The 12554-nt window shown below is 44.1% G+C and overlaps 1 protein-coding gene and 1 long non-coding RNA gene across 7 annotated transcripts; one reads left to right on the top strand and one right to left on the bottom strand.

Moving 5' to 3' along the window:
* The first annotated feature begins 499 nt into the window (after positions 1-499).
* Positions 500-4460, top strand: LOC123180424 (uncharacterized). 6 transcript variants are annotated; one of them, XR_006491000.1, is made up of 4 exons: positions 663-1292; positions 1372-2927; positions 3750-3967; positions 4089-4460. It is a non-coding gene; the product is annotated as an uncharacterized lncRNA (long non-coding RNA). The 6 variants fall into 6 exon arrangements; XR_006490998.1 differs by having other exon boundaries at positions 648-1292; positions 1372-3967; XR_006490999.1 differs by having other exon boundaries at positions 700-1292; positions 3750-4460.
* A 305-nt stretch (positions 4461-4765) lies between these two features.
* LOC123180423 (VIN3-like protein 1) lies at positions 4766-11898 on the bottom strand. Its single transcript, XM_044592480.1, has 4 exons — positions 11600-11898; positions 7673-8279; positions 6507-6814; positions 4766-6404 (listed from the first exon to the last, which is right to left on the bottom strand). Exons 2-4 carry the CDS (start codon positions 8101-8103, stop codon positions 5296-5298), a joined length of 1848 nt encoding a protein of 615 aa, XP_044448415.1. The 5' UTR covers positions 8104-8279; positions 11600-11898; the 3' UTR covers positions 4766-5295.
* Positions 11899-12554: the final 656 nt, after the last annotated feature.

Here is a 12554-nt window from a genome sequence, read left to right on the forward strand (position 1 = left end):
CCACAAAGGCTATGGCAAAGAAAGGAGGATGGTCCAAACCTCCGAGTGGCTACATCAAGCTAGGTGTTGATGCCGGCTCCTTCTCCCAAAGATGCTCATAGAGATAGAGTGTGCGTGTTCACTGGAATGAATGTATGTATGTATGTATAAGCGCTTGCGTCTGTACTATTTAAAAAAAAACACACAAACTCTAGCCATGAAGTACGGGCTCCAGCTCGCACATATTGGCTGGTTGCAACAGAGTAGTCATAAACTCTAATAATCTGGAGCTGAGGTATGGTGGCAGATCCTCAGGGGTTGTGGCTGCGATTTTCAATGACTGCTACCATACTGCACGTGACTTTCAATCACTGCTTCCATATTGCATTGCAACCGTGAAGCTGGAGGGAGGAAGCTCCTCCTGAACCAACTATTATCACAAGCTAATAAAGAGGGAGGTTATAAAAAGGAAAACAATGGATGATACAGCCAGCAATCCCGGCAGGCGCATCACAACGTCTGCAGCAAAAGGGACACCAGAACCCCCAATATCCGGAAACGGCATCACACCAAGCGCCAGGCTGGTTTGGGGAGTATACCCCATTCTTCTTCTTGGTTTATAGGTCTTGCACATCTCTGCTCCTAACGGATGAGTTGGTTGAATAGTCCCACCACTTTCGTCTAGTTAATTTTCGTTCGGTTTATTTTTGTCTCACCTCCCACTCCCCACCCACACACACGCACTGCAAAAAAAACCAGCCCGCATGAAACACCCGTCCCGATCTCCCGTCCAAAAGAAAAACGCTGTGACCAGCGAGCCGCTCCCTCTCTCTCCTCGCACGAGTCGCGGCACGCGCTACGGTTCCTCACGCCGCCGCCGCACACCTCCATCCCCTTCCCAACCCCGGCCGGCCTCCACTCCACTCCTCCGCGGGCGCCACCCAACCACCGCCGCCCTCTCCACGCACCCGCACCCACTCACCCAACTCTCTCTCCGCCGCCGCCATCTAGATCTCGTCCGATCGATTCCTGCGGCGCGCATCACACTCCTTCTGTGCTCGCCTCGCGCCGCTGTGTTCACCCATCCGGCTGGATTCGCCGCTCCCCGGTGGCAAGGGCTTCGGTCGCCTCCAACTCCGGCGACTCCGGCGGTTCATCTCCGACACCTACCCAGCCCCCACGCGCAGCTCTGTCTCCTGGATGAATTTGTCCTGCTCGAGGACGATCGGTTCTTCCTCAAGCTCCAAGGACGCCTGCCATCCTCGAGCCTCCCTCCGTGGGATGCCATGGAGATGAAACTCCCCTCGACCAGGGTAGGTACCAATCCTTCCTCCCCTACCCTTGTCTTTTTCTTCATCTCCAACATCTGATGTCTGCTTGTATTGTGTCAAGGAATTCAAGGGCATGTGGGAGAGAGAGGAGGTCCATGGAGAAGATGCTCTGCTCCAACCCTCCCTGCCTCCTACTACAAGATGTCTTTTATTGTGTGTGCTTGTATTGCAGCAGCCATGTGCGTATCAAAAAAAGGGTCCAGTTTGCAGCAGTCACATGATATGGACATGTTTTTTCATCACAATTGGATTTTTGGATTTACTAGGCTAATTGGTGGTGGTTGCTGTTGTTGTTGTTTTAGCAGCAGCAGCAGCAGCAGGCCGAGTGACGGTGGTGGCTGTGTGCAGGCCATGGAGGCGATGATGAGCACGAGGGGAAGGCTGCTGCTTCAACCCCGTTAAGGACTGCTGCTTCGAATTGTCCCAGATCGGTCGATTTCTTCTTGCTTTCCCGTTAAGGATTTCTTCTTGATGTTTATATTATTGGATTGCCAGTATATTTTGTAACCCGTGGAATTAGTATGACCTGCCTGGCAACCTGTATTTTACTGGAGAAAATGTTGAACAGTAGGCTTGTTATTTTGAATGCTTGCGGCAAAGGGATGGGCTTGCACCCTTTTATGTTCTAGACTAGGCATGCTAATGAAAACATTCCCGTACATGTAGGTCATATGCATATAAACTCCACTTCTTATATTACTTATCTATCCTTTAACAACTTATGTGTGGGATTTGCTTCGAAAGTTGTCCACGTGAGTCAATGGGTGCTGCTTCATGTGGGCATCCTTTCTGTGGTGTATGTTGGAGAGGTTCGTTCTTTTGTTATCCCCTTGCTTTGGATGGTCATACTTTACACTGCCCTTGCCTAGATAATTGTGCCATGAATACGCTTGGTGATGGACCAAGTGTGCCTAACTATCTATTAAGTTACCCTTGATTTTTCTTCTGACTGAACACATAGATGTTTACCGTAGCTGCATGTGAGCATATCTTCCTCAATCAAAGTTGAGCATGTGGGCATTTTACTGGAGTGTGTTCCTGAATATGTTTTTCTGAAAAAAGCATTGATGGCAATTTATAGTCATGCGTGAACACAAACAATTGTATTGTGCTTTTTCCTATAGCGTGAACACAAACAAATGTATTATGCTTTTTCCTGATAGGTTGCAAGCATGCAGTGTTATTGTTGCACAACATTGGCCATGCTCCTCCAAATGTATTATGCTTTTTTTGGTTCTCATTTCTTATATGCAATAATATCACTTGTTGGGCATAAATGATGTATTTGAATGCTCTAGGATCTAGCCGTTTGGAGTTATATACTGGATAGTATATTATTACCTGTTCGAACCATTTTGAAATTGAGTAGATAAAAAGTCCATAGATTCGGGGTCGACCATTTCCTCAGAGAAGTCCATAGGTTGCATGGTGCCAAACACGGATTGATGATTCTGTCATGGGTTCCTCAGAGAAGATGGCACAACTGAATACGGAGATCCGTCTGTTGAAGACGCTGAGGCACAAGAACATTGAGAAGTTGTTTGCCTCATGTATTGATGAGGATAAGAAGACAATTAACATCATCACGGAGCTCTGCACATCCGGCAGTTTGAGGCAGTATGTACCTTTTCTTTAGCTCCACCAGTCCGCCTCGTTCGTAATGCTTTGCCTGATTCAGTTATGGATTACCCTTTCCGTTTATAAGTTGATGTACTTTATTGAATTGGTTTCTTAGTAACCAACCATGCTGGAGTCTGCTGTTGTGTGGAGAAAGTTTGATTGAAATTTAACCACGGCATAGATTTCACTCTTATCGCCCTTTCATTCAGTACATTCTGATCATTGAAATTTGGAATGATAACCAGGTTCTGTAAGAAGCACGATAAATAAAACCATGGTAAGTAAAAAAAGTGCAGTATTCTAAGAATACTTAAAAAATACTTTGCTATCAAACAGGGCCTCAAAGTAATTAAAACCATGGTAATCCTAAAAACTATAGTATTTCCAGAATACTTAGAAAATACAGAGCTATCAAACAGGGCCTAAATCATCAATTGGAGGTGGTAGTATGAGATTTAAAAAATCTGACAGTGTAGGAGATATCTAACTCCATGGCAATGTTCGATGGATGTTCTGCGAATTGCTTGCAAGCCATGAAAAATTGGGGTTTGAACACAGCATATATATTGTCTTACACACTCATGATCTGGTATTAGTTTTAATTGCCTTGATCTTTGTTTTGTAGTACAGACAAGAATAGCTTCAATGATAGCATCTCGAATCATCAAGTTGTGCGACTTCCCTCTTGAGTGGGTGTTGTATTTTAGCAGGCCTATATTTGAAATAGTTGAGAGCCACTTTTGTTGTTTCTATATGGGTGCACACCAAATTATACCTTCCGAGAAGATTAATGTGCTCATGATTTACCTTCTGAAAAAGGGAACTTGTGATCCATCTGCGCGCAATGTTCCGCGGCGATGTCCCTTGGTAGGAATAATGTCTCCCACGTTCTATCCATATCCCGGTGGTGCGTCTAGCATCCTCGGAGGGCGCGCGGAGGTGTGTCTCCATCGGATCTCGCGGGATTCGGTTGGTGCAGGTCTTCGGTGGATCTTTTTGGATCTGGTCTGTGTTCATCTTCATTTGGATGTTTACAGGTTTGATTCTTCCGTTCTACGACTTTCTTCATTGGGTGATGGTTGTTGCTCTGGTGCCCTTGTGCTATGTGGCCTTAGCACGACGATTTCTTGACTGTCAACTATAATAAGGTTTGCGCAGCTCCAGCGAGGGAGGGGCGATGACGGCGGCGCTGGGTTCATCTTCATTTGGATGTTTACAGGTTTGATTCTTCCGATCTACGACTTTCTTCATCGGGCGATGCTTGTTGCTCTGGTGCCCTTGTGCTATGTGGCCTTAGCACGACGACTTCTCGACTGTCAACTATAATAAGGCTTGCGCGGCTCCAGCGAGGGAGGGGCAATGACAGCTGCACACCTTCGTCTCGCTCCAGTATATGTAGTCGTCGCTAGGTGGTTTTTAATTTCTATTATCTCCGATGTTCTTCGTACTACCATGTTTAAAGATGAATAGATTGAAAGTTTCCCATGTAGAAAAGTAGTTTTCAATTATTACCATTGTTGCTATTTTTTCTATACATGTGAAATTTAACATGCATTATATTTATATATAGAACTCCAACAAAATATTTCAAATGGCCGTGGCAACGCACGGGCATTCTACTAGTATCTCTAGGTTGTCAATTTTACCAATGTAATATGAAATATAGTGCATCACAAAAGTTATACCATTAGAAAATAGACCATTCGAAATTTCTAATGGAATAATTTTTGTAATATATAACCCAAATTATGTTGGTCAAAATTACCGATTTAGGGATACACGTGGGCCTAATAAACCAAAAACAGGTAATACCAAACATTTATACCAGCCAAATATATCCTAGCCAACATCCAGTACCAAAAAATCACCCATACTGAAAAATAGGTACCAAGCAGATGTAAGCCATACATGACATCATATAAGATTTTTCCAGGGCTCTGACAGAATATAGAGAGTACTAAACCAATGAGAATATAAAATTGTTTCCACTACTTACAGGTGGAACAGGAATCTTTCAATGCAATCTATTTTCCGCCTAAATGATTTTCCTAAGTAGAATCAAGAAGATAGGAATTTCTAAGTAAATCAAATATCCTAATCCCATAGGCTCGAAATGACGACTCTCAAGAAAATTGTGCATGTTCCGATCTGAACTTATAAGGTATGGTACGGCCGAAATGATGACTCTCAAGAAAATTGTGCACGTTCTGATCTGAACTTATAAGGTATGGTAATAATCTGACGGCTGGGTCGATGCGATGATTATCAAGTTTATGAACCTAACCCCCTCATTCTCATTCTGGGATTCACTGCCCTTGATCGGAAAAACTATAGGATACCAATGAGTTAGGGAACTCTTGAATTGTTATTGTTTGTCCAAATGCCATAGCTCACTGCCGAAACCTACTTTTGGTCTCTTGCAGTTTATCATCTCTCCGAAAGAATCAACAAGCTGCTCAGCCAGACTGCTTGGTTCTTTGATTAGTGTTTTGATGAATGTGTTCACAACCCTATGCTCATTCTCAGTCGATCTTAGACTCAGCCAAGTCAAAAACTTCAATCTGAAATCAGTCTCTATGTGCCCGTCACACTCCAGCCACCGTATCACCTTCACACAGTACTCATAGTCCTCATCCAGCACTCTAGGCCTTTTCAGAAGTTGCTTTTGGCGGCAGATGGCTGAAACTCCATCCTGCTCACAGCTTTCATTCTGAGCACCATTGGGCTGCTTTGCCTTGCCTCCTGGTCGAGATTCAACAGCAGCCGGCTCCGCGCTCCTGACTGCCTCGCAAGCCTCTGAGCCACCACTGTCATTTGATCTTAAAAGTCTGTTATTTAAATCATAGCTCTTCTCAGGGGAAGAGTCCATGTCCATGGGCATGGGTGCATTTAGGTCAGGGACAGAAAATGCATTGAACTGAAGTTTGCGACATGCACCAGATAACATATGACCCTGTTCACTGTTCTCTGCCTGGTCTGCTTCTGTGGCACTTATGTCACATGAACCTTCGTACATATCCTCAAAACAGCCTTCTTCAGCCCAAGCTCGCCGCAAGATCTTCCCAGCACCTCGGATCCTAAATCCAGTGGACATACAAGCCTGGCTCCTATCCGTTGTCTGCGCCTGCGGGCATATTCCCGTGGCCTTCTGGGTCACAGATTTGACAAATACCTCCTTGCTCGCAGTATAACATTTAGACTCGGAATGCCCAATGGTCGCATCAGCATCTGTGAATGATATGATTCTGAAGGAATATTCTGTGCATGTGGCGAGGTTATAAACAAGTATTTTTCTTTCATCTCTTGACAAAATAACAGGCTCATCCATGCTTGGTTGCTCTCTGCTCTTCCAGTACCATAGCTTATAACCTTTGATGGTGTCCGATGATGCTAATTTAGTTTCTTTTAGGATGATAACAAGGGAAGATGATGTAATATCTACGAATTTGAATCTGCACGCAGCTGGTAATGAACCTGCAAAACAAACAAGTATAGAACCATGACAATTATGCAGAATCACCATGACAATTATTATGGCAGTATAGAACCTTGTATTTATTCAAGGAAGGTCATTACCTCGAAGATGCAAGCCTGGAGATGGAGGACTCAACAACTCATCAACTTTTTGAATCGCTAGAGAGCAAAGTTTCAGTATATTACTACCACCAGATAACCTGCTTACGATACCACGTGCCATCTTTGCCGACATTCCATCAAGTGGACCGACCTCACATTCAAGTTTTGCTTTTGCATCTTGAATAATGTTATGCAATTCTGTATGACAGCTCGTACCCTCCAACAACTGATAACTCACATAGATGCGGTGGCAGAGTATATCAACTCGGCGAGCCTGCTTTGCAATCACTAATTGCCTTTTCCAATAACTGCCAGACAGTAGCATTCATGTCAACTTTACAAATTGATCAATAATCATGGAAGACATAACAAGCATTTCAAATTTTCAATAATGTCACAAGTGAATACTAGCTGCAAATTGATGCTAAGAAACATAAAACATGACAGTTATTTCAAACAAACCAAAACTAATATATTTAATTATTACATGCATGTATTGGTACGAAGTAGAATTTGTGGTGAAATTGTAGGAAGTAACACTGAGATGTGTAACTTCAGAAAAGGAAATATGCTGGGTATAGAGTATTATGCATGCTACAACTCGTCCAAATTTCCTCCTCTAATTATTTTGCTTCATATGAAAAGACAGCTTCAGGTATTTGTCAAGCCCAATCATTTTATCATTTGTACTAACAGGAGACGATTGCTTCTGGAGTAAAAGGATGTTACATATACTGGAGGGCCAGCTCATAGGGCCAATGCAAAGACAGCTGGCATGTTCCCAATTATTAGTTGAGTTGAATGGTATGTGTTAATACCGTCCCAAAGAAAGACGGTGCATGCTGACTATAAATAATGATACAGAAAATCTGGCTTCCTTTTCCTTCACAGATTTCTAACTGAGAAAATCATGTATGGGTTAACAATAAGACCTGCGACTTGTCAAAGAAACAAGTGCATATAACTATTCCAAATTAGCTACTAGCTACTTTGAACAGCACTATGATATGAGATAATTTAACTCAAAATAATATGGCTATATATTCCGAAGTAACTTCATTTTAGTCCAAGGGACTAACGATGCAATAATGAAGCAAGGACAAGAAGCAAATGAGAAGCATGATGAAGACAACGAGATCTACAGAATAAAATGAACATGTACTTACCCTAGTATCCCAGATATCTTCCCACATGAAGCACATGAATAACTCCCATCAAGATGAATAATTTTTTGAAGATCAAAGCATCCCACCCGCTTTTGTTGGAGGGCACACTCGATATGGCAAGAAGAACCACAGCACTGTTTGTCGTCATTTTCAGATGCACAAACCAACCATAGACTAGGATCTTTATTGTCATCAAACTGATGGCAAATACAACATGAGCACCTCTTGCAGAAAGAATCTTCAGCTGTTACAACAGCTTTACAGGCCAAATTTCTACAGATCCAAGTGCCAGTGGACTTGATGTCATGGACAGGATGCTCTCCACCAATTGCATCCTTCTTACAAGCATGGCCATTTGCTATTGTTAAGATGGCTGTAGATTTCTTCAATTCAGAATTCTTGCTTGCTTTAACAGGAGTAGATTTGGACATGTCTTAACTCAAGTTCACCAGCCACCTTCCCTTTTCAATTTATTCACTAGCATGGGTTATAGTCTTCAAAGGCAACAACTCTAAACCCTCACTGGACAGCTTCAAGAACCTTATCGAACCCCCCACCCTCTTTATTGTGACATCCTCATCCACCAAGCATAATCAATGTCCAGTAACTGAAATACAACATGGTATACTTTCTATCAGCAAGAAGAATAGCTACTCAGAACACAAAATCCAGCATTCAACAGTAAATGTCACATAATCAACAGAGGAGGGATCCGCAAGAAATCCATAAGAAAAAGAAATACAGAAATAATTAACTCGAGGAAGAATCTTTGATGCATAACTATACAATATGAATCTAAAAGGCAACCAAAGATATAGCTGTCCACATTATACACAATGAGTTCAGAATACAAAAAACCTTTAGAATGACTGCTACCACCAAACTTTCCTTATGTTCAAGAAAGTGTCTCACTGATTATACAGAAGAATACAACATCCAAAGAATTAGTAGATCATTTATCAAGGGACTTCCAGGTCAATTTAATAATAGAAAGAAATTGAAACAATCCACTTGAAGGGAGGGAAGCTATCTGTTAAAGAGCAACAGCTAAACTGAACAAAAGGAGCGAGTATGATCAGTGCTTCAGATATGTCAGGTAGTAGATACAACCCACTAGTTCTCAGTCTTAAAATAGAAATCCTTTTGTCGTGCAGTCAACTTTGACCACATGTTAAAAAATATAAAATAATAAGATTAAACCTTTGAAAACAGAAGTACTAGATAGTGTAACAACAATCATGATATTATTTTAGAGCATCTTTTACTAATGTGTTGTGGTTGCAATCAATTGTTGAGGTCTTTTGGAGAACATGAGAAGGCCAAAAAGACCTTATGTAGGGACAGAGGGATTAATAAATAACTCAAATATTTTAGTATCATCTATCATGTGGCAGATAACAGAAAGAAAGAAAAATTGACATTCAGTTAAAAGAAAAAATCTTCTTCACCCCTAATGGAAAGAGATCAACAAATTGTGTATCAAACATACTAAAACAACTAACAAATAGCAAGCCTATAATTCTTTAAAAACAGAGCAATGCACTAGAAACTAGCAAAGAACCTGAAAAGCCAATTACATAGACAGCACACCAGGATCCAATTGGATGTTGTTTAGCAGTGAAAATGGAGCATACAGATCTCCTCATTCAGGACTAAGGATTGATACGGACATGTTGAAGACCCACAGCGGCAAGGAGTTCATGACTCATGAGTAGATATAATGTGGTTGTGTTTGGTTCCTGCAAAAATGCAGCTGACTCTACTTCAGATGTGTTTTTTCTCAACTACAATATGAGTTGTGTTTGATGTTCCTGCAAATAGAGCAACTCCCCTGATTTCTTTGAGTCCGTCTGGTGAATTTGCACATGTTTAGTCTTAAGACCAAAGAGCAAGTGCATCAGAAGGTATACATCTACGATTCACGACTTGAGGATTGGGTCCGCAAATCGGAGCTGGAGTACATGGACTCACAAGCGCTAAGAAAACTTCCATTGATTTCATGACAGAGTAAAATGGAGAAGAAAAATGCCTATCACATGTTGATTGGGCCGAACCAGCTACGAAAAATCACAAGTACTCACAAACAAGCGCTCTCATCAGCTTTCAGGCACTGAGCTATCTTCAACCCGCAGCCACATGCTCCATTGATTTTCCCCCATCTCCTCTGCCCCCTTCTGATGTACCATGCCAGCTCCACCTCCATCCAGCTCTTTGCAGACCTCTGTCGCCCATGCTGCTCCTACCGTGATGCCTCCCTGCTGCTCCTACCCATCGTGACAACTACCTTTGCTTCTCCTCAAGGAAAGCACCGACGCGGCGGTCATAGATGTGTTCGAACAATGACCGAACAAGGACTATAAAGCGGCAAAGGAAGTGGCAGATCCGGGCAGTGATGGCAGCAGCACGAACTATTGACATAATGATCGACTTGGGTCCATGAAGGTCACAAATCGGGAGTCAACTTGGGAACGAATTGCTCTGAATTCGAACCCTGATGTAGATCTATCGATCGAGATCAGGGATCGACCATATAACAAGCGGATCTGGTAACTATGAATTACACAATTTAATGCTTGACACCGCAGAGCTTACCTATGAAATAGCACCGGAAGAAGCGGCGTGGGAGGTGTCCAGAAGAGGCAAACGACGGCTGGTGGAGCCGTGGAGCGGCGGCGACAGCTGCAGCCAGCGGCGGCGGCGTGCTCCAAACTGATATGCTCTAACTCAATGTTTGGCTAGGGTTTGAGGCAAAGGGATAGTTTGCTTTGGGCCTGAAATGGCCTCTTATTGGAATGTATTTAGCCAAAAATACCCCCAAGTAACCCCATATTTTAAAAAAGATAAAGGAAAACTAGTAGTCCTCTATCCCCACATATGTCGTTAGGGAACATCCAGACATATGCTGTTTGGGAATGCCAGATTCATGGAAGTATCCATGCAACAAAAGTTTTAGGTTAATCAGTTTTGGGAGCCAATGCCACAAAAAAGAAGGAAACCCACGATGAACTGTAAATCCGGGAAGTTGGCAATGTTCGTAGGCAACGATTTATGTGACTACCCAGCGGTTTCATGGACACAAAACAAGAAGGAAACCCACGATGAATTGTAAATCCGTGAAGTTGGCAATGTTCGTAGGGAACGATTTATGTGACTACCCAGCGATTTCATCAACACAAAACAAGAAGGAAACCCACAATGAATTGTAAATCCGTGAAGTTGGCAATGTTCGTATGGAACCATTTATGTAACTACCCATCGATTTCAATTTCCATCAACGCAAAGAAAGAAGGAAACAGAACTGTAAATCCGTGAAGTTGGCAATGTTCCTAGGGAACCATTACCGAAACTACCCAGCGATTTCATCAACAGCAACTATAATCATAATCAAACCGACACCAGCATGCCTGCCCAGGCAAATGATGAACAAACAATTGTTCACTTCAGCTACCATATGTGCATGGCATGCCCCGACCTGATGCAGAGGCTAGATGCTTTATCGAACTATGTTCATGATGCATTAATGAATCACCAAATCAAATGCCGTGATCTCATCAATGGTGCAATAACAACTTAGGATTCCCGCAAAGCAATGTCGCGCATGCTACCCTCGCTCGGTTTCTCGACGCCCAACAGCGGAAGCATGTACTTGATTGCTCACGCAAAACCAGCTAAACACGCGCCAAGGCAAGAAAAGAAGAAGAAGCGGTGGCAGCACGCGATAGCGCAGCAAGGAATTCAATCAATTGGTAGCATAGCTAAGATAAGATAATCCTCTAGCGCGCAGCACCGTACAATCCGCGGTGCCATCGCCAGCCGAAACAAACGAGCACCACCGTTTCCCCGGCTCGTTTATAGCTCGAACCGAAACCCACGAGGAGGAATCGAGCTGCGCACAGGGAGGAGCAGAGCGGGGCGCCAGTTCCGTACCGTTGGATCCTGCTGCCGCGACGCGACCCTCCCCTGGCGGCGGCTAGGGTTTGGGCGGGGTGGCGCGGGGGGCGAGCCGCGAGATCCCAATGCCCGGCGCGGGCCGGGAGGAGGAGGCAGGGAGGCGGGGCGGGCGAGCAGGCTCCCTCCCTCCGGCGGCGGGCGGGCGAGGTCGTCTGGTCTGGTCTCCCCCCGGAGCTGCCTGCGACCAGCACGCACGCGTAGAGGAGGCACGGCAGAGGAGTCGGGTGGGAAAGCGAAGGAATTGAAGACAAGTCCAAGTCTTCCGAGGAGATCAACGAGGCCGCGTAACGGAACGGAGGAGGAAACAGAGCGGCCGTGCGTGTGCGTGTGCGTGTGCGCGGTGTCGAACTCGAAGCGGAGGCGAAGCGCCGAAGCGCACGTCGTGTAGGGGTGGTTAGCCCGGGCCGCTGCCGTTACCGCTGTGGAGAGATTTGGGACGTCCGTCTCTCTCATCTGACGGCTGGGATGCGTGGCACTCACCGCGGCTCTCCTTTTACGGATGGGTTTCCCCGTTACTACTGTGATTTGAACTTTGAACATTGCCGGATTATAGGTCCTAGACCTAACCTAACCCATGCGGTCTATCTACGACTTTATTACGATGCAAAGAAAAGAACTGCACATAATTCCCAGATTGAAATGTTTACCAAACGAAAGTTTCGTTGTTACAGCCAAATGAGTACATGATTTGGTGGATTCACGAAGGTGCGCTAAGCTTATGAAATTGAATAAGACCTTTTAGATCGCTATAAAGCAATGATCTTGCAGGAATTTGTTAAGGAAGCTAATCCGAAGCAACCGTCTATGCCATGACCTAAAGCACCCCCGGGCTGGGTGGCGTTGTGAGTGGATGGCTCCTATTGTAATCAGGATGGATCGACAGGTTCGATAATGATTCTAAGAGGCGAAGGGAGCGGTGATTTTTTCTGCT

The sequence above is a fragment of the Triticum aestivum genome, chromosome 1D (genome assembly GCF_018294505.1).
Source record: "Triticum aestivum cultivar Chinese Spring chromosome 1D, IWGSC CS RefSeq v2.1, whole genome shotgun sequence".
NCBI classification, from domain to species: Eukaryota; Viridiplantae; Streptophyta; class Magnoliopsida; order Poales; family Poaceae; genus Triticum; species Triticum aestivum.